At 39.1% G+C, this 22,259-nt stretch overlaps 1 protein-coding gene across 6 annotated transcripts in view; it reads right to left on the bottom strand.

The window, feature by feature from the left end:
* Positions 1–22,259, bottom strand: part of LOC104588496 (ubiquitin-like domain-containing protein CIP73) — a 56,110-nt gene continuing 33,851 nt past the window's right edge. The window contains exons 5-16 of one of the 6 annotated variants that reach the window (XM_088892799.1): positions 17,624–17,742; positions 17,425–17,490; positions 16,986–17,147; positions 16,826–16,895; positions 16,550–16,728; positions 10,572–10,736; positions 10,403–10,474; positions 10,188–10,320; positions 9,653–10,078; positions 7,532–7,725; positions 7,255–7,335; positions 1–256 (exon numbers count right to left, since the gene is read on the bottom strand). In XM_088892799.1, the coding sequence (XP_088748925.1) occupies positions 248–256; positions 7,255–7,335; positions 7,532–7,725; positions 9,653–10,078; positions 10,188–10,320; positions 10,403–10,474; positions 10,572–10,736; positions 16,550–16,728; positions 16,826–16,895; positions 16,986–17,147; positions 17,425–17,490; positions 17,624–17,742 (1,676 nt within the window). In that variant the 3' untranslated portion in view covers positions 1–247. Of the gene's footprint in view, positions 257–7,254; positions 7,336–7,531; positions 7,726–9,652; positions 10,103–10,187; positions 10,321–10,402; positions 10,475–10,571; positions 10,737–16,549; positions 16,729–16,825; positions 16,896–16,985; positions 17,148–17,424; positions 17,491–17,623; positions 17,758–22,259 lie in introns of all 6 variants that reach the window. The other 5 variants (XM_019196161.2, XM_019196162.2, XM_010246439.3 and 2 more) reach the window with 5 other exon arrangements.

Genomic DNA, 22,259 nt, shown 5'->3' with positions numbered 1-22,259 from the left:
TTAAATAAATTACGAAGAGAAGATTGAATTTACTACGTAAGGAATGTCACATTATTTTCACATGTTGCTCAGTAAAACAAAAAAAAAAAAAAAGTGAAAGTTTGATACATCCTGCCACTTATGACCAAAGAGAAAAAAAAAATGCCTCCAATTACCTGTACGATGAAGTTGTTGAATCTTGTGATTAGAGTTAAGCATCCATTTTCACAGTTGTATGTTGACCATAGCTGCATTCTTTTGGAACAGATTACTCCTTCTGCATCAAGAACACCAAACTTCAAAATCCTAAGAATTGATGCAACTTAGAATGGATATCCATTTTGAAAACAAGTACATGTTAGACTCCATACAAGGTAACAATTCTTGACCTCTTTATTCTAATAATTCTAATCAATCTTCGGTGGGGTTAAGAATTGATAACCAATCAAACTGGTATTTATGTATTTTGCCTTTTCAGTATCATAGAAGTTGCCTTTCTTTTCTTGTTCAATTCTTTATTGTGATTAGCATAGTTGTCAAGGCAACGGCTAGTCGGGCGCCTAGGTGACAAGGTGCCCTTTGAGGCTCGCCTCGCCTAATCGCCTAACAATTTTCTATTTCCTAATATAAAATACTTTTTTATTCATTCTTTTTTGAGATTATAATTATAAAATAGACATTATTAAACTAAAATAATCATTTTGTGTGTTTATATACAATTTCTTTTTATTTCTTCTTATTTATTAGGGTTTAATCAACACAAACATTGCTAAATGCTGTATTGAACCCTCAAAGGCTTAAAAACCTGAACCAATAAGTAAGGAAAAACTAAAAATTTTATCTAATCAGCACATTTTCCTCTTACATATATTCTTCTTCTACTACTTCTTCTTCTGCTACTACTATCATAATTATTTTCTTTTCCTATAACAAAAATAAGGGTTCAGCCCCTATATTTTTTGAATTTTATTTTCCTTCTTCATTTTCTTCTCATGAATATGTTGATTTTCTATACTTTAATATGAAATTTATACTTTTCTTATGAAAATCATGAATAATTATTAAAGAAATATGGTTATGGTACCCTAGGAAACTACCCTAGGATCTATGTTTTTAACATAAAAAATCCATTGCCTAGGTGCCCGCCTAGGTGACTAGGTGACAAGGCGCCCCCAGTCGCCTAGCCTCGCCTTGTTGCCTTGAAAACTATGGTGATTAGGACAGTTTTTGAGTGATTATAACCTAGGAAAATGACTAGATATGCTGCGCAAGATAAAATTTAATAGTTTTTGGGTTTCATATAGATTATGGCCTTTGGTTAAAAGAGCTTTTTGGGTTTTATGGGCCATAAGTAGGCTAGACTATGGCCATTGGTTAAGAGGTTGACATAAATCTTAATGCCTCAACTAAACTCTTAAGACTTTAAATTTTGTAACAGACAATTTAGGTTTCCTTGAGGAGGCAAGTGCTGCAATTAGGGACTTGGGGTGCAGGGTGCTGTGAACAGTCTTTGTTTGAAAATCTGGCATGGAGGAGTGGGAGGACTTCCTTTGTTGTTGTTTGGTTATTTGCTTCTCAGATGGTTGTCCAGATATGGTTGAGGTTGAGAGGTGGGTTTGCCTTATCTTGCACAACCTGCAGAGAAGAGAATGCTTGTCAGGAAGTTGGAAGAGAGTGAGATGCTTCTCATCATCTCTTCTGAGGAAGAAGCCGGTGGAGCACTGCACTCTGTGAAGTCTTGTTTAAATGGACTTTGTTTCCCCCTGTCCCGGTGGATCCCAATGAGACACTTCAAAAGGCAGAGACATGGACAGTGGTGGATCCGAGTTTTTGGAGTTCCCCTGCATGCCTGGTGCCCTGCTGTGTTCAAAGAAATCGGGGATGCAGTAGGAGGTCTCATTAAGGCAGACCCATCCAACATTTCTTGGAAGAATATTGATTCTCTTCAGCTGTTCTTTTGGAGTAAATGAGTTTGGGACATTCCCAAAACCACTGAACTGGTGGTCAGGTACCTCCTACGTTTAGCAGTAGAAGATGTCGTTTCTCAGGCAACCGTTTCTGTCAGGTCTGTCACTGGTCGACTGGTTTCCCTCAGGCCCTGTAGTGTTCCCCCATCAGAAGACAGGGTTGATTTGAATTTTCCTGGAGCGAGGCTTTTTCAGGCAGGGACGAATACCAGTTGCGGTGAGTTTAGCAGGTGAATCAGGAGGCTCCACTCTATATCGTTTTAGTGGAGGTAACAATGATGTTGCAGATCATGCCCAAGGAGAAGACAAACAGGTTTTGATCCCAGACATCAATCTATGCACCTATTGGTTCCCAGGAACAATCTGATTTGTCTTTTCTTTGGTTCCAAGCCATTCTCTCCATCGTTGCAATCCCAAGGATTAGTTCTGTGGGGCTCTCTTTGGCAAAGACTTTTGGAGATAAAAGGGTCCAAGTATTTGTGGTAGGCCTCATAATTCTCGGCAAGGTCCTTTTGTTGTCAGAGGGCCCCAAAAGCATTTGATTCCAGCTGATCAGGAAGACTCTATTGACTTGACCCCTGAAAGTGTCAGCATGCCTGTTTCCAAGTGTTCTCACCAGACCACTGAAGCCTCCTACTGGATTGGGCAAGTGGACCAAGAAGATCCACTTTCGGTGGTTGATTGTCGCCTCCCTTCTCCTTTTCAGGTGGAGCAATTGATGAATTCTCGCAATTTTCTTGGGGTCTCTTCCATGGATGGTCAAGAAGATCAAGTCTCAGATTGGTTAAAATCCAAAGAAAACAAAGTGGTGAGAGATCATGATGTGTCGCTGGATCTCATTACAAATCAGGAATCGGATTTGGATTTGTTTAGCACCTCATCCGGTTGTTCTTCTGAAAGTTTGGACTACTTACACGATCTTAGAAGACCCAAACACCTTGTGGAATGTTATGACATTGTGGTAGCAAAGCCTACCACTAGTGGCATTCAGAATGCCAGAGAAATGGATAGAAGAGGTAGAGGAAGGCCTCAATCCATGGCGCACAAAGCACCAAAGGGAGGGGTAGAAGAGGCAGAGGAAGGTCAACGATCAGTAGGGGTGCTCACAGTTCGGTTAACCGAACTGTGGGCTTATTTTTTAAACCGAACTGGTACTACCAGTTTCTGGAAAACTGATAACCAAAATCAAACTGAAGCCAATCAATTAACTGGTTGACTAGTTCGATTAATCGTTGGTTCAGTTCATTAGTGTTTCGGTTTTTTTATATTTACAATATATATTATAAATAAAAATAGAACCATATAATAAAAAATAGAAATACATATAAAATATTATATTCTAAATAATAAATTATATATCATATATTATAAATATATATATATATATATATTTATATATAATGCATATTTATTAATTATAATATATGGATAATATAAAATATATATGAAAAAAATATATACTATACATAAATATACATATAATATATAGAAATATATGTATACCGGTTGTTTCGATTAACTGCCAATTTTTTATATTGGTTAACCGAAACCAAATTGACCGGTTCGGTTAACTGAAATTTTAAAGTTTGGTCTCGTTGGTTTGGTTTTTCAGTTTTTCTTGCTCACCCCTAGCGATCAAAGGATAGAGTTATTTTCTCTTCCATGTTGGCATAGTTGGCCTCAGGTCTTAGTGGCTAGGGTGGTGAGGCTCATTAGGTGTGGGCCCTTTGTTTGTCACCTCTTACTGTTAGGTTTTTGTTGTCTCTGTTTGGGCCTAGCAGTCCCTAGCTGGGTGCAGTTCCGATCTGCCGACCACAACACATCGCTGGCCATGTTTACCCAGCTGCACATTGGGACATCTCTTGTACTTTATATCACTGACAACCCCTATTTGCGGTTAGGCGAATGTGGCCAGCAATGTGTTGTGGTCAGCAGATCAGGACTCAGCTGGGTGTGGTCTAGGTTTTCTGGGCCCCTGTTGTTGCTTGCAATCGTTTTTTGTCGTTTTTGGCCTAGTCCAGTTGGGTTTGTCTCTAGGTTTTTAGGTTTTAGGTGTTTTTTTTTTATTTATTTATTTATTTTTTTAGGGGGGTGGGGGGCTGTTTTTGTTCTTGGTTGTGTATGCCTTGTATACATTGATATAGAAGTAAATTATGCCTTGTATACGATTTTGTTTTTTTTTTTCGATCAATAACTGAAACAAATTCATTGATATCGATGTAAATTATGCATAAGAAATGCAACAAGGAGAGAGAATCTCTCTTTCTCTCCCAAAAGAAATAAAAAATTACAATACAACCCAGAAGGCCAGAACAGAAGACTTCTTCCCACCCCTTGTTTGGGCCAATGTATCAGCAAAGGAATTAGCATCCCTTTTTACCCATTGTACACAAAACTCAAAGTCTTGTAACAAGATGCCTATTTTCCTTCTCATAGATATAATCCCACCATCCAGCATCCTCCTCCAGTTGCAACCAATTTATAACCAGTTTAGAGTCCCCTCCGACCAACTTACTATTATTCAATTCCTTAGCTTTTTGAATCCTTCCAAAACAACCAAAATTTCAGCCCTCATCGAGTCGCTTACACCAATAGGACCTGAAAATAGCACAATAACCCTTCCCTCCTCATCCCTGAAGACTCCAACAATACCTGAAGGACCTGGATTTCCTTCACTGCTGCCATCAAAGTTTAGCTTTATGAAATCAGAAATTAGGTGGGGACCAAACTAGCTTGGTCACAACTCTGTAAGAAGACAAGCCAACAATTTCAAACCACTTCCTCATCTCTTCACTAGCATGAAAATCCTCAAAAGAGTTTCAACTTCACCCAATGGACCACACTAATCATAATAATTTCAATTAGAGAACTCTAAATTCTTTCAACACTAGAGAAAGTTCTTTGATTCCTTTCTTCCTAAATTGTCCAGCAAACCACTAGCCTTATACACCTCCACAGAGTTCTTCCCCTCTTCTTTGGCCAAGAAAGAAAGAGGCAAACAGGTTTTGTACATTTGGCAGGGGGCTCCACCTACACCAAAACAAAGAAAGAAACCATTTCCAAATTGAAGAAGAAAGAGAGTAGGTGATTAATAACTGATAGCAGGACTCACCTTTGGCTTTACAGAGAGAACACCAGTGAGGAGATAAAGGACCAATTGGGTTTCTTTCTTTGGAGCAAGTCACAAGTGTTAATTCTTTCCACAAATAATTCCCATAAAAAAACTCTTATCCTAGGTGGAATAGGTCTACTCCACTCTCTAATAGGAAAAGGAACCCCAAGGTTGTCACTCAATTGAATTAGGGATTTATAGAATGACGCACAAGAAAAAGGACTTGAGAAAGAAAGAGTCCAAATTCAAGAATCTCTTCTTGTAGGCTTGAAAATCACTCTCAAGGCTTTGGAGCAAAGACGAAACATCATTCATGAAGACCACTTCGAAATCCCAAATCCCACTCAAGACCAGATCTTGAATTGGATTGAACCAAAAAAGAGGAGATAGGTTCATCTTTACGATTTTGATAGACCAAAAAGAGAACGATGTTGGTCCTTTAGGGGAGAGTAACCCAACCAAACAAACATGTTCCCAGAATTTGACAAAGTTCCCAAAGCATGGTTTATACTTGATAAATGGAAAAATGAAGTATGAGATGGATGGGTTTCCATGGAGAAGCTCATGTAGCCCCAATCTGAAATCCAGAGTCCTAGCCTTCAGCCACAAGGCCATGAATGCTGATGACCACCTTTTTCCCACAACTTATCTCTACTCACCTTTACCATGAGGCCAATTTCTTAGTGAACCTCTCAATCTCTGGATTCCAAAAATGGCTATTCCTAGGGCTATCCCCTAAAGGAAGACCCAAATGGGTCAAGGGCCATTGAGAGACCACAAAACCCAAAATTTCCGCTCTCTTAGTTATTTCCTCATTCATATTCAAACCCACAATACAACTTTTGTGAAGGTTGATTTTTTGGTTGCACATTTTTTCAAAGAGCTCTACAATCCGCTTTAAGTTCCTTACTCAATTTAGATCCCCTCCTTCACAAACCAATATTGTGTCGTCAGAAAATTACAAATGAGTAACTAGTATTTCACCCTGCCTACTCTCCAACCCCTTATTAATCCTTGAGAATCAGTCCTCATTACTAATCTCTCAAAAACATCAACAATCAAAGTGAAAATGAAAGGAGAGAGGGAGTCTCCTTGCCTTAAACCTCTGAGGGCTGGAAAATGATCCACCGCCATACCATTCACCAAAATCAAATAGTGACAAGTCCAACCACACCCCAAGATCCATTTACACCAACAACCTCTCTTTTTTCTTTTTAATAGATTAACCTTACATTCTCCCCCCCCCCAAAAAAAAAAAAAGAAACGGTGGCTTCTCAATATTTTTCCTCTTGTTTTTCTCTCTTTTGCTCTTATTGACTAAACCTAGATACTTTCATTTCATATAGGCCATTTCAGAAGTTAAGGATTAGGAAAAAATTTACCATCCTCCAGCTTTCCAATAAGAAAGTTTCGAACATGTAGGATCCAGTAATGTTTTAAAACATGGAGGCGTGAAGTGAGGGGTTCCACTAACTGGAGGCATGAGGCATAGTTCAAAACATAAGAGACGTAAACCTCCGTAAGAGGGGGAGGAAGGAAGGAAGGAGGATCTCATTTTTCTATATTTTTAATTAAAACTGTTTATATTAAGAAGAAATGAAGATGCATAACACTAGCTGAAAGGGGGGGTCTTGTTGAAGCAGAGGCAAGCGAGCAAAGTGAGCAAGTTTTTAAAACACTGGATCCACCATTTGATGGCTCCTAATTACACAGGTCAAGAAGCCTAAGCCAATCATAGCATTTTTTACAACTAGAAGAATACCAGTAATTTAGCCAATCACAATTTAGTTCTCGAGATCTCCACAGTATCCTTGAAATATGGCGGATCTCTTAATTATGCATGAAGAGGATGGCAGACAAACTAACTGTATTTATCAGGATCCTATATTTATTGATAATGTATGTACTAATTACATGCATAACTTAACATTTGCATGTGATATTTAGGGTCAGTGAAATTGAGTATCTCTGCAAATGCATTGTCTCCAGCTCTACAAACATATCTGTTTCTTGATTACCTACATAATTACTATAGCCTATGTTTGGAGTTCAGACTTTTGATAATCGGCATCTAGTTCCAAAAAAATTTGACAGTCCATATCATTCAATGCAAGATGGGTTGAGTTGTGACTTTTATTAGGCCCAGATCTTGAAGCACAATGAATAAAGAGATAACAGGTGAGAGAGAGAGAGAACCTTCTGACGTTTTGAATTTGGAGCAGTCGGAATATGATCACTGCACCTACGCAAGTTCCCAGTGCTAGAGCTCTCTGTGGTCTACGCACATGACATCGTATAATGGAAACTAAATCAGTTATTTGAGGTTCATGTAACAAGAAAAACAAGAGGAAACACAAAAAAAAAACACATTTTGCCCTTTCCCAGAAAGTTTTTATTATGCATTTAATAAATTGGCAAGGGTCTGGACCTGTTTTCCTCTTATATTTTTTCATGATTGCATGAGTATACTTACTTGTGTTGAAGAACCACAATCAGCTCTATGCCCCGAAGTGTCTATACTTTCTGGTAATATAACATCTTGCTCTGTAGCTGTGATTTGGGATATCACGGGTATAACTTGGCGAAGCAAATTGGATAAGAATATCCCATCATCAGATCCCACTCCAGAGGCTGCATCCCTTGCATCAGCAGCATTTCTGGTTATCCCTACATGTTCAGTAGCAGAGCCAAAAGTCATGCCATGGAAATTAACATTAGCAACACTGATTTGCTCACCAGGAAAAAGGGTCCTTAACAACTGATCAAATCAGTTGGGAATCTATGCTGCAGACTCTCGATCATTTTGGGTCCCACTACTTGACCATTTTGCATCAGTATCATGTTTTTTGACAGTTCTAGCATTCATGGTTAAAAGGTCCCTACAATTCAATTTAATTAATCAGATTTTTTTGATAACTTCCAGGAGTGTTCTACAACATGTATGTTTTTGTTATCATTTGTTTTTGAAATTGCCACATCAGCAAAAAACAAAAGAAAGTTCTCAAACTGTATTTTTGTTTTGAAAAGTAAAAACAAGTTGGTATTGTTTCAAAAGAAAACAATACATATTTTTTAAACCATCAAAACTACAATTTTTAAAACATGTTAAATAACCAGATAAAAACATGCTCTTTACCTTTTTCAAAAAAAAAAAAAAAACAAACTCAAGAACATATTTTTGGTTTCAATTTGGAAACAAAAGGCACACATAAACATGTTTTCTTTGTTGTTTTAAGAACCAATTTGCTTTCAACCCGGTTGGGTTCTTTTTTTTTTTTTTTAGAAATTTGCAACAAGGAAAACAGTTCACTTTGGAGAACACTCCCTTGATCACTCATATAATTGAAATTAAATTGAATTTATAACTTCAAGACTGATTGAACCCTTTCTTTTATTGGATTCCATTCAGTGAGATGGTTTTTGCTCTGCACTATGGTCCTAAGCCTGAATGGAGAAGTGTTGTGCATGCTTGGCAAATAGAATGTTTGGTGGACTCTTCTTATGTATCTTTTTCTTTTTTTTTTTTTTCTATTTTGAAAATAGGTAATGAATTCATTGAGAAGAGGAATAATCTATGAATAATAAGCTACTACTGTAAAATTTTGGTAGCTATGTTCTGAATTTCTGATTACTTGAATCATTAATGGTCTCGTAGTCATAGTTGGATAAGTTAGATTGTAAGTTGGTTTTCCTAATTGGTTTAGGAGTTATGTTAACAAGTTGGAGTTATTTTAGTAGGCTAGAGTCGTAGTCCTATAAATAAGACCTCTCTTTTTGATATCAAATGAAAAGTGAGTTTTCTATTTCTAATGGTATAGTTTATCTAATTTTTTGGATGGTGTTGATTCCTTCAAGAAGCTATTGCATGCTAGTCTTAATAGAACCTCTAGGTTCAGATTCCTAGAGAAGACTAAGTACTGATACATAGGTTATTTTTATCTTGCAGTTTTTATTTTGCAGTAAATCTTGCATCAGTATGGTACCAAAGCAGTTGACCCTGCATCAAGGTGAACAAGAGATGGGATTTTCCAATCCATATGGAAATTGGGAACAATAATAGATAAAACCTTTGATGCAGTGGATTCTAGGAAAAGAAGAATGTAACCTGTATGCATGAGAGCAAGCATGTTGAGTTATTGGGACATGAGAAGCTTCCTTGTTCTTTAGCCTTTTGTTATGTTAATGGGCTTTAGTTGTAGAGAGCCAAGGCCGTCTTTTATTTCCTTATTCTTTCTGCTGCCTATTAAGGTCATCCTTGTTATTTCCTTTTCCATTAGGATGGTTTCAACAAATCATTAAGATGGGCTGGAAAACAGCTATGATCTCTTCCTCCCAAAACCTTCTCTTCTCTCTTTTCTCTTTCTCTCTTCTATTCTGACTGTTTTCTCTATATTTAAGCGCATAATCTCTAATGAAACCATAGGATTTATTGCTACTTTTCTTCCTACTGTAAAGATGGAAAAGTCAAGGAAATTTATTGCTACGGACTGGCAAATAGGCAAGTCTTTTAAGACCAAAAGTATACCACCCAAAATGACAAAAACAGAATTAAGCTAAAATTACAAAATGAAACAATTAAACCTAAATTTTCTACCTTGATCATTTTGTGGGGTTGTATTTGTTGAGTTGACATCTCTTGCAGAAGCATCATGGTTTAATCCTATATTTTGGTGTTGCACTGCAGATTCAGGGCTTGGACGTTGCTCAGTTTCAGGAACACTCGGAGGTCGTTCAGAAGCCACTTGGGAACCTCTTGGACTGCTGAAATGGCCAGAAGTTACATGTTGAACTCTAGCAAGAAGTGGATAGAATAACCCTAGAGAACTACCAGATGGATCAGAAGGTGGACGGTTGACTGGAGCAGGAACTGCTGCAACCACAGTTCTGATTGGTACTACCCTTACTCCAGACTCTCCAGTAAAAGAATGAGCACCTGCAGCCCCTGCTAAAACAGGTCTTGCTGGATTTGTTTGCCCTGGAGGTTGCTGTACACCAGCTTGTTCCCCTTGATTAACATTGGCTGTGGGAATTGAGGACCCAGTTACTAAAATGGATGTAAATGGTTAGAAGAATTGGACACCCAACATCCAAATGTCAACAACATTTTAGGCATAAAATAAAGACAGCACCTGTACGTATCCGTATATCAATATTCCTTGGAATAAAACCAGAAGCAAGAGTACTACCAACCAAACTAGAACCAGAATGTACAGCTCCCATGGGGACTGCACCAAAACTTGTTCCTGGTTGAAAAGGAAGAGGCTGCTCAAACAAAGTTTAATTAGTTTCAGGGGAAGAAAAGAGACCACCAAAAAACAAATAATTTTAAGTGTAAGAGCATAACCTGCACCATTATAGGATTGGGACCAGATGTTGATATGAAAACTGAGGGTCCAGCATTAACAACAGCCTCGGACTGGTGTAAGAAAACGGCATCACATCACTAGGCCTGTATACATTTTGTTTCTGGAAAATACAGCAGAATACATGAAGGAACTAAAAAATAAACTTACGGGTGTACGGCCCATTCGCAGTGTCATGGTTGCCCGACCAAGCTCAAGTAGTAGAGCACCTAAATTTTGCAAAATAACTCCTGATCTCATTGCATTAGACTGAACTGTCATCCGCATCAGTGGATCAGTCATATTTGCTTGACCCTCCAGTTGTCTTGTAAGTTGCTGTCAAATATAATATGATGCCACAGATTATGTTAAAGCATAAATAGACTTGAATGGTGACAAACAGAAAGAAGAGTCGGAAGAAAACTGGTAACAAAAAGCTTGCTAGTGTAAGTATATGGACAATGAGATAACAGCACATCGCATAGTGATCGTAGCACAATGAGGTAACAGCACATTGGCACAGAACAACAAGTGACATATGCCATGAGACAATGCAGTCAGCCATCGCATAGTGATCATAGCACAATGAGATAACAGCACATCGGCAAAGAACAACAACAGACATCTCACAAGTTTATATCAGCTACCTTCTAATAGCACACCACATCGCAACTCCTTATCTCTTTCTCACATTGCGACATCACAATCCCCCACCTGGTGATTGGCTACCCATCGCTACGTTCTTCATCAAAGCTCTCAATGCATCCATCGTGTATACATACTCAACTTCCCCATCGCCTTCCCTTATCGTATCCTGCATTGTGACACAAGCCCGGCAATATCTGATCACGTGTATCGGATCTGTATTGCAACAGGATTGTCACAGTTCCATATTGTACTCCTATCTTGGGAACACCCATTGTGATTTTGTCATAGTTTTACATTGCTTGTCACAAACACAAGTCAACACTTAAGCATTCTTGAGGCAAAACCTCCCCTAGCACACTCACCAAGGAACTCAAAAGGGGCAGACGGGCAGTAACTGCACTCTGCTTACATGTGTACTGACACAGGGTTACATAATTAGGCACTTGGCTAGAGGTTTTCTAGATGCTTCCAAAGGCTTCTAGCCAACTCTGCATGCTTCCAGGCTGTTCCAAAGCATTCTAGGGTGTTCTAGAGTGTTCTCCATGCATCTAAAAAGGGTCGGATTCTGGTGGAACCTTGTGGAACAATCTAGATTTGTGTGAAACGCCCTAGCGTAGTTTGGAGTGGTGTAGACTTGCTCTAGAGTGTTCTTGTACCTTATGAAATGGGCATCCCATAGAAGAGTGTAGAAGGTAGAATGTTCTAGAGGTGCTTCTAGATGATGCCAAGTGTACATAGTTCTAGAGAATTCTTTGAGGAGGTTAGTGTATAAATAGGGGTCCCCTCCCTCATTTACAAACCATCCAAGTTAGATGTAATTCAGATTAATAAATCTCGACTTTCAGCAAGAAGAAAGTAGGAAGAAGAGAAAACAGTAGAGGGAAGAAGAAGACGAAGGAGAAGAAAGGGAGGAGAAGAAGAGAGTGTTCAATGCTCCTCTCCTAGCCCTCTAATCCTTTTATTAAACTTGTTTAATCAAAGCTAATTACAGATCTGCCCTTAAGTGGGCGGCCAACTCAGCACTTAAAAAGAAATAAAAGAAGCTTAACAGGCACATTAGCAAGTAAACAAAATAAATGAACTAATAAGAAAATAAACCACTGGGGCCCATTCTCTCTACACTCCCCCTCAAACTAAGCATAAATATCAATCATGCCCAGCTTGCTTATATAATGTATCAGCTTTCCTTTTGGAACACCTTTTGTCAAAACATCAGCCAACTATTCTTCAGAAGCAACAAATGGCAAGCAAACATCCCCTAACTTTCTCCCCTAAAAAATGTTTGTTAACTTCTATGTGCTTGGTTCAGTCATGTTGGACCAGATTATGTGCAATGTTAATAGCTGCCTAGTTATCACAATATAGCATCATTGACTTCTCACAATCAATGCCCAATTCTTCCGAAAGTGACCTAAGCCACAATAGTTCTGACACTCCATGCATCATTGGCTTCTCACAATCAATGCCCAATTCTTCCGAAAGTGACCTAAGCCACAATAGTTCTGACACTCCATGCGCCATTGCCTTGTACTCTGCCCTAGCTAAAGATCTAGCCACTATAGATTGCTTCTTACTCCTCCATGAAACAATGTTTCCTGCCACCATAGCACAGTATCCTGAAGTAGATCTCTTAATCATCAATACATCCAGCCCATTGTATGCTTCCAACTTCATGTGTCCATGCTTAGCAAACAAGATACCCTTTTCTAGAGTACCTTTCAGGTAACACAAAACCCTCTCTATAGCTACTAAATGTGTATCTCTAGGGAATGCATGAACTGGCTAATGAGACTCATTGCATAAGAAATATCAGTTTTACACCTGAATACAGAGCCATTATCTTGCCTTCATTATCTCTGAAAACACCTCCTTATACCAAATGGGCCTGGATTACCTATACAACTTCCATCAAAGTTCAGTTTTACCCTTTGTTGCACCGGTGGGGACCAAACTTCCTGTATCATAGCTTTGGAAGAAGTAGTAGTTGCCACAATACCCCAATTTCTATAAATGTCTTCAGCTGAGAAATCCTTAAAAAGATCACATGATTTCAACTAATGGATAACCTTAGTGGTTACTCCTTCCATTGTCTCAGCAGAACCCAAGTAGAGACTACAAACATGGGGGGAGAGGCACATATTTGGCCTCTTTTTCTGCAATAAATCCAAGGTATTGATTTTTTGGAGTGCTACTTCCTAGCAAAAGGCCTGAATTCTTGGAGGTACAGGGCTACCCCACACCTCCTTCGAAGAAAAGTTCCCTACAAGATTAGAGGTTTGAAGCAAAATGTTGTAGAAAGAAGAGCAACTGAAAAAACTAGAAGGGGAAGGTTTCCAAATTCCGCTATCCCTACAAGAGCGATCAAGAAAGACTTTCCCTAATTGAGTGATCAAATCATCAACCATCCCCATTTCAGAATCCCTTAGACCTCTTCTCAAGCCCAAATCCCAGGAGTTATCAACAAACACTGAAGAGATCACTTTTCTTTTGTATTCAAACAATGAGTAAACAGAAGGAAATCTATCTCTAAGGGAGTTTTTACCAACCCAAACATCTTCCCAAAACAAGACTTTATTTCCAGCGTAGACATCATATTTGAAATAAGGGAGCATAAGAGGCAAAATACTTTAAATAGCTTTCCAAGGAGAACATCAAGAAGCCCCAGGGTCGAGTCCTGCATCCCAGCCATTATCTGCCAATCCATGAATACTAACAATCACTCTAGACCAAAGTCTATCATGTTCCATCGATAGTCTCCAAATTCCCTAGCAGAGTCATGTTTCTTAATCTTATATTTCCTAACCCAAGGCCTCCATCATCCGTACTCCTAGAAACCACCTCCCACTTCACTAAGTGATCCTTCTTAGTGTCCCATGGCTCCCACAAGAAACCCTCATTATCTTCTCCAACTGGTTTGCTACTTTTACCGGAATCTAAAGGTAGACAGGAAATAAACTAGTAGGTTGGCCAAGGTTGACTTGATTAAGGTTATCCTACCCCCTAAAGAGATGTAATTCCTCTTCCAATTTGCTAGCCTCTTGGAAAATCTTTCAATCACAGGGTAACAAAAACTCTCAACCATTGGGTTCCCTCCCAGTGGTAGCCCCAAATATTGTAAAGGCCAACCCCCCACTTCGCACCCCAAAATCCTAGCTAGGGAATCCACCTCCTCTCCCCCTAAATTGAGCCATGCCACACAACTTTTTCCCTACTTTACTTTAAGATTAGAGTTCCTTTCAAATTGAAGCACCAATCTTTTAAGTTTCGTAATTCCCCTTACTCCCCATCACAAAACAAGATGATGTCATCTGCAAATTGTAAGTGTGTGACCACCACCTCCTCCCTACCAATCCTCCAACCTCTTATCAAATTGTTAGGATCAGCCCTCGAAATCATGGCACTCAAAACATCATCTACTAGGTAGGGTAAAGAGGAATGGGGACAACGGATCTCCTTGCCTAATACCCCTTTTTGCAGGGAAGAAACCCTTACCTACACCATTCACCAGTACTGAGAAATGACATGAAGAAATGCATCCCTTTACCCATCTACACCATCTCTCCCCAAACCCTCTACACTTGAGAACCGCTAGTAAAAAGTCCCAGTCCACCATGTCATATGCCTTTTCAAGACCCAATTTGCAAACCAGCCCCTTTTCCTTTCTCCTCCTCTTCACCTCAACACATTCATTGGCAATAAGTATTTGATCTACAATTTGTCTTCCTTCTACAAAGGCCCCTTGATACGGTGAGATTAGAGATAGAAGGATTTTTTAATCTTATAGCTAGGACCTTAGAGATGACTTTATACATGCTTCCCACCAGGCTTATAGGTCTGAAATTCTTTGGTTGGAGAGCGTCCTTCTTCTTAGGAACCAAGGTAATAAAAGTTGCATTTGCTCCCGAATTAAATTTGCCTCTCTCATAGAACTCTTCAGAAACCTCCAACAAATCCTCTTCAATTATCTCCTAGCAATCTTGATAGAAGGCCATCGAAAAACCATCAGGCCCAGGAGCTTTAGATCAATCCATGGAGAATATTGCATTTCTCACTTCCTGGACCTCAAATCTTTTTTCCAAAGATTCCAATAAGACACTATCTTCCACCCTCAACTCCAAGTCCTCTAAGCTCTCATTAGGTCTCCTTGGGTTGTCTTACACTAATTTGAAGTGATTAACCAGTGCTTGAGCTATATCCTCTTCCCTTGTCAACAATTACCCATCCCACTCCAATTTTGATACAGAATTCTTCCTTCTCCTCCCATTTGCCAACAAATGAAAAAACCTTGCATTGTTGTCCCCTTCCTTTAGCCATTTGCACCTAGATTTTTGCCTCCAACTTATCTCCTCCTTCCTAAGAAGATCTTTTAGTTCCTGTTTCAAATTCCATCTTTCCACTGTACCTTCTTCCCCCAACCTACTTTCAACTTGTAGTCCATCTAACTCCTGCACTCTCTGACTGATTTCCACTTTCCTTTCCTCCACTCTACCAAAAACCTCTTTGTTGCAAATCTTGAGTCTAGCTTTCAAGAGTTGTAGTTTCTTGTAAAACCTATATCCTTTCCATCGGAATTCCACTTGGTCCACTTCCCACCATTCTTCTACCTTAGCTAGAAACTTTGGATGAAGTAACCACATGTTTTCAACCCTAAAAGGGCACTAGCCTCCACCCACTCTTTCTTGAGACAACCTGATTGGGCAATGATCTGAAACAGGTCTTGGCAATGCTGTAACACCTAAAATCCCCCATTCAGCTTCCCAATCCACTGTAAAGAGGAATCTATCTAAATGACAACAATTAGGGCTTTCTTGGAAGTTTGACCGGGTAAAATTTGCTTGCTGAAGAGGGAGGTCCTGCAATTCAAATTTTTCGACAAAGAGATTAAGAAACACTCCCAGATTTGGAGGGAGATCCAAGTGAGTGCCACATGACTTAACCAACAAGAGCGGTTGAGTCGTGACAGTACGCCAGGCAAGAGCAGGAACTCAAGCACCGAGATAACTGCATGGACACATAGCAAAACCCCAACTGACACAAGTGACTCAGATCTAACAAACTCATAACAGCCTCGTAACAACTTTCCCAAAGAGGGAAAGCTTCCCTCCCTTTCCCTAGGAAAACTATAACTAGTGGATCTCCGAAGGACCTCCTCATGCAATCATAACCTAGACACTGCCCCTCTGAAGCCCAAACTTCTCTTATCCCTGCTCTAACTCTCTAAGCTCTCTTCTCTAACCTCAGATCTTGGATCTGTGAAGCCTTCACCCTACAACTGCCCTAGCTCGCTTGAAACTACCCTCCGAGCCATCTACCGTCTTTCAGGTAGACCTCTGTGGTGCCTCTCCCCTCGGCACACAGCTAGAAACTCATGTCTCCATGCAGAGCCATGGTTATAAATGGTTGGAAAATATCGAGCTTGTAGCAGAATGTCTCCCAAATATTAAAAATTACAGAATAAACAGTTCCAACAAAAACAAGAAGAAACCAAACCTAGTACATACATATAGGCATTCTCCAGCTTGTTCAATGAGCATATGTCGTGTGGAGTGGATCACTTCTGCCAATGATGCTGGTGTAGGTAGACCTGCCTGTCCTGCACTTGAATGTGGTGCAGAATCATGTTCCTGTCCTTCATTACCAGTGACACCAGCAGGTTGAGTATTGTTGTTGTAACTCCTTGCTGTTAATTGCCACATATTAATCAATCATCTCAATAACAAGAAACTTGGAAAGATCAAGACCAGTGAACTTGTTTAGGAATCCAATAGAACACTCACCAATGACATGAAATTCATGCCTCATTCGAGTTAAATACTGAGACAATGTTGCTAAAGAATCAGGAATAACCTACAAAAATAGAAAGAACACAAAATGAAACAAACATCAACAGGAAAGAAGACAACAATACTGTGTTAAGTATAAAGGCATGGAATTTACAGGTGGCTGCAGAGGCCCCAAAGAAACTGCAGATGGAAATCGGAAAGCACCATGCAGTGGATCAGATTGAACCCCTGCAGCAGGCTGGCTAGGTTGAGGTCGCATTGAATCATGTGGAACACTAGCACCAATTGTTCTGTCAATCCTTTCAGAACCAGACTCCTACCAAAGAAAAGATTAAAGGTGAACGCTTCTGATGCAATATTGACTAGAAAGAGCAGTACTAGGATCAAAGGAACCATTGCTTGGACATTTGATGGATTTCCATCCAGTCTATAAGGCCACATCAATTATTTATAAAAACAGAGAGAATAATGACAGGTGGAAGACACTCATTTCAAGAACCTTATAATTGTAATTGGCTTAAGCTTAAACTAAAATGTAAAGGAGTCAAGGTACAGGAGGTATTCTGTGGTGTTTGCCATTGAAAAATTATTACCCTACGATTGCCCCCTTCACTGTTGCTCCCATTAGTTAAAATAGAACCAAGAACAGCTGAAACAATCTGTTCATACAAAATAAATAAATAAATAAGCAGAAGCATCTATAAAGTGGATTGATTCCATTATAATAACTAAAATGCTTTTATCATAAGAAAGCATAGATTTCTTCAGTTGCATTTAGATTTGAAATCTTACCCGGTTGATATCTGGAAGAGTTCCATCTCCTTGATCAGCTATGTTGAAGGTTCCAAGTACTACACTATGAGCTACCTGATTACCTTGGCCGTGGCTGGCATTTGTGGTAGGCTCGCTTGCTGCAAATGGAAATGCTGACAGAGGATAAGTTGCTTATTTCAATTCCTTCAGAAAATTATAAATTCATCATTACCATCTAAGCCCTGTCCCAAACATATGGGGTTGGATACATGAATCCTGTTTTACCATTCCATTCTATTCAGTGCCAAATCCATCATTAAATTATGGGAGTTTAAATCATTTCATACTACTTCCACCCAAGACCTTTCCAACCTGCCCCTAGCTCTTCTTGCCCCTACAACTTGCAACAGATCACTTCTCAGGTGCTGTAGACAGACTTCTATGCATGTGACAAAACCATTTCAGTCTATTTTCTCTCATTTAGTCATTTTAATATTGCATCAGTTTCTTGGAAATAGAGACAGATCAAGTTAAAGCTAAATATTTAGGTATGCTTTACTGATTCAAAAAAATCCACAATCAGATAATAAGAAAAGAACTTTGCCATCAATAGCAAAGTTTTCCAGATTATGATTAGAGATAAATAGTAAAATAAAGGAAACAAATCGATTAGTAGTATCCAGTATGTATCCCTATTAAAAGCTTAAGGCTTCTAGAATTCTATCAGGTAACTCAATTCAAACCTGTTGGTTTTGGTACTTTATCTAGATGATTAAATGCATGGATAGTACCAAACTATTTCAGAGATCATGACAGAGACTATTTATCACTCATCTGCAATTTTGACATGACTAATTTCTTTTAAATGATACATCTTGTACAACTTAAGTACCTAATATGTATGCTTCTGTTTTGACTCAAAACATAGAACGCAAGATCAAACTTAGCAAGATTTTAGCCTATAACAGTGGAGAGGTGCACAACCTTGAGGAATTGGCAAAGGCAGCAAGACACTGGTCCAGATGGTAAAACAAAATATCATCTTGCAGGCTGGTCTCATTTTGTTTTTCAATGGAAATGGGAGCTTGTCAATAGACCACTTACAGGTATGAAATGACCCCTTGTCAGATAGTGGTGGTTATGCTATCATGGACATACAGGAAGGAAAAGAGAAATATTATGAATATCAAGGTTTAAAATGTCGATGCCGATGGAAATTTCAGTCACCCAAATATAGGACCTTTGTTGGATATGTCATATGGAAATATTGTAAAAAGTATATACATTGTAGAAATATGTAGAAATATGCACTAATATTTTGTGAAATGACAAAAGAAGCATTGTTACACCATTCTAGACTATTGTCTTATTCCAAACCATCACACAATGTGTTTCTCTCCACTTACAAGTTTCTCTCTAATAAAATGCTTGTCCACTTCAATGTGTTTCGTCCTATCATGGAGGACTGGATTAGCTGCAATGTTGATAGCAGCCTTATTGTCGCAATAGAGTGACATAGGGTTGCTAACTGTAAAACCCAGTTCTCCTAACAGATTTCTTATCCACATGATTTCAGCAACTCCATGAGACATAGCTCTGTATTCTGCTTCAACACTAAACCTAGCCACCACACTTTGCTTCTTACTTCTCCATGTGACTAGGTTTCCCCCTACAAAGGCACAATATCCACTGGTAGATTTTCGGTCATCAACTGCCCCTGCCCAATCAGCATCAGTATATACCTCCACCTTTAAATGTCCATGTTTCTGGAACAGCAAACCAGCTCCAGGAAACTTCTTGAGGTATCTGAGGATCCTCTCTGCAGCTTCAAGGTGAGTTGTCTTAGGATTGTGCATGAACTAACTAAGGACACCCACTGCATAAGCAATATCAGGCCTGGTCATAGACAAATACAAGAGTCTTCCTACAAGTTTCTGAAACTTCTTCACATCTTTCAAGAACTCTCCCTGACTGTCTCCCAAATGATGGTTAGGTTCAATTGGTGAGTCAATTGGTCTCACCCCCAGTTTTCCTGTATCTTCTAGTAGATCTAGTACATATTTCCATTGGGAAACAAAGAGTTCAACCATATAACTCCAAATGGTCACGAAAGGAGTTGATGATCTCTTCCTTAGGGTTAGAACTGGGATGCCTTTCCTGAGTTACCATGGGACCAGTCTCTTGAGATGCCATATTAGCTGAGTTATACCTTTTCTGATTCTGCTGACTTGGTTTCTTGCCTTGATCAGTTGTTGACTTCTTACCCAAATCCTGTGTCCATTTAGGTTTTCCATGGAGATCCCAACAGGTATCTCTAGTATGTCTTGCCTTCTAGCAGTGAGTGCACCAAAGCTTACTCTTATCATCTGTTCTCTTCTGAGAGTCACCCTTCTTAGAACCACCTCCAACATTAGTATCTGAACTTTCCCGAACAGCTAGAGCAATTGGCTCCCCCTCTGTAGAATTCATCACATTTCTTCTACTTTCTTCTAACTGAACCAAGGCATAAACCTCCTAAACTGATGGCAAGTCTTTACTTCCCAAGATCTGCACCCTAATGGACTCATATGAAGGATTCAGCCCCAAGAGGAAGGCAAATACCCATTGCTGAGATACAAGTGATTTGTATGCATTTGCATCCACATCACACTTTCAGTTAACATTTTGATAGTGATCAAGTTCTTTCCATATCGATGTCAGATCCGAATAGTACACCGAGAGACTCCTTTCTCCCTGCTTACAAGTGGACAATTCAGCTTGCAGTTGGTATATCTTGGCATAGTGTCTCTGCTCTGAATAGGTGGACTTTGTTTGTTCCCATATTTCACAAGCAGTTTCAGCCCACATAAAAGTTTTTCTCACCTGTGGCAGCATGGAAACCAAGAGCCAAGACATCACCATACTATTTTCTTGGTTCCATCTATCATATTCAGCACTTCCGCTCTTCGGTTCCTTCACTTTCCCATTGATGTATCCTACTTTTCCCCTAGTAGTGATGTAGAGTTTTATTCCCCTCGACCATTCAAGGTAATTCAGACCATCAAAGGGAACGAAAACCATGGGGAAACTCGTATCCATTCCCCCACTTACCCCATTTTGATTTCCAAAAATCCTTGAAGTAGCAGAATTCTCAGAAGACATGGTCAACACAGATTTTTTTTTATCAAAAAACTTCAACTTAGGATCCCTCCTTATATCAGAACAAAAAACTCCACACACAACAAGTGATTAGCCCACCCACACTGCAGCTTTTGGACTTAATCTGAGCACAAGACCAGCACCAATTTCCAGAATAAACAAGATGACAAATCTCATTTTCAGACCTGTACAGAGTAGCAGTCCCAGCCTACTAGTTTTCTCAGCAGGTCTACAAGCAATAATCACAAGGGGAGATCCTCACACACAAGGCATCAAGCCAACAAGTAGAGAAAGCAAGTCATACGTGACCTACAACAGCCTTTCACAAGTACAGGATCACACGATCCAAAACAAATAGAGGAAAAACCTCACAAGGGTGTGCCAACATTCAGTGGTTCAGGTCAATTCGTTTTCCTCTTGGTACACGACCAAGGGAAGAGAAGAAAAGAAAAGAAAAAAATGGGGCAGTACCAGTTGCAAGTCTGATTCGAACAACCCAAATGTACTCCTTTGTTCCGCCCAGATTCAGCAGCTTGGAGAAGACACTTGATCGCCCAGATTCAATGGCCATGTTCTGATACCATCTTGACAGTAAATTTGATTGAAGGTTACAGCAAAGAGAAGAGAAGAGAATAGAAGAGGAGAGAAGAGAAGAGAAGGAAGAAGTGTTGAGGCAATGGAACAGTGCTGGCGGCTCCAGCTTCATTATAATATATAGGGCGAAAAAATAAGAAGGGAAATGACCCTTGTGCCTCTACTATGTGATAGTACAATAATAGATTAAAATGAAAAAAGGCTTTAATCATCCAAACAGACCCTAACAAACATAAAATCAATTATTTTAACACTTTCAACAAAGACAAAAAAGATTACAGAGTAGCCCGGAACATTTTAACATTTTAATATTTTATTAGTATGAAATAATACCATGTATGCATCTCTTTTGGTTCTAATAAATAATTAGAATTAAATCATATTATCCATTTAATATTTTTATTATTATAAAAACGGAGGGTGCAGCAGGCTTTTGTGTGATAGGAGAATACCACTTAGATTAAAAGGAAATTTTGATAAATAGTTGTAAGACCAACTATGTTGTGTGGAGCAAAGTGTTGGGCAGTCAAGAAACAATATGTTCAGAAAATGAGTATGGCAGAAATGCAAATGCTAAGATGGATGAGTGGAAAAACTAGAAATGAAAGGATCAGGAATGAATCCATCCATAGAAACCTAGGAGTAGCTCCAATAAGTGATAAAATGAGAGAGATAAACTAAATTGGTTTAGTCATGTGCATAGAAGACCACCAACAGCTCTAGTTAGAATAAGTGATTTGTTACAAGTTGAATGAGATAGAAGAGCTAGGGGTAGACCAAAAAGGACATGAGTAGAAGTAGTAAGAAATGATTTAAGCACCAAGAATTTAATAGTGGATATTCTTTTTGATAATTATAATTTAATTTAATAGTGGATATGGCTTTAAATAGAACAGATTGGCAAAACAGGATTCATGTGGCCGACCCCATATAGTTGGGATCA

The sequence above is a fragment of the Nelumbo nucifera genome, chromosome 8 (assembly GCF_055504915.1).
Source record: "Nelumbo nucifera cultivar China Antique chromosome 8, China Antique-T2T, whole genome shotgun sequence".
Taxonomy (NCBI): Eukaryota; Viridiplantae; Streptophyta; class Magnoliopsida; order Proteales; family Nelumbonaceae; genus Nelumbo; species Nelumbo nucifera.
The sequence above is the reverse complement of the archived record's forward strand: the minus strand, read 5'-3'. Positions and strand labels throughout refer to the sequence as shown.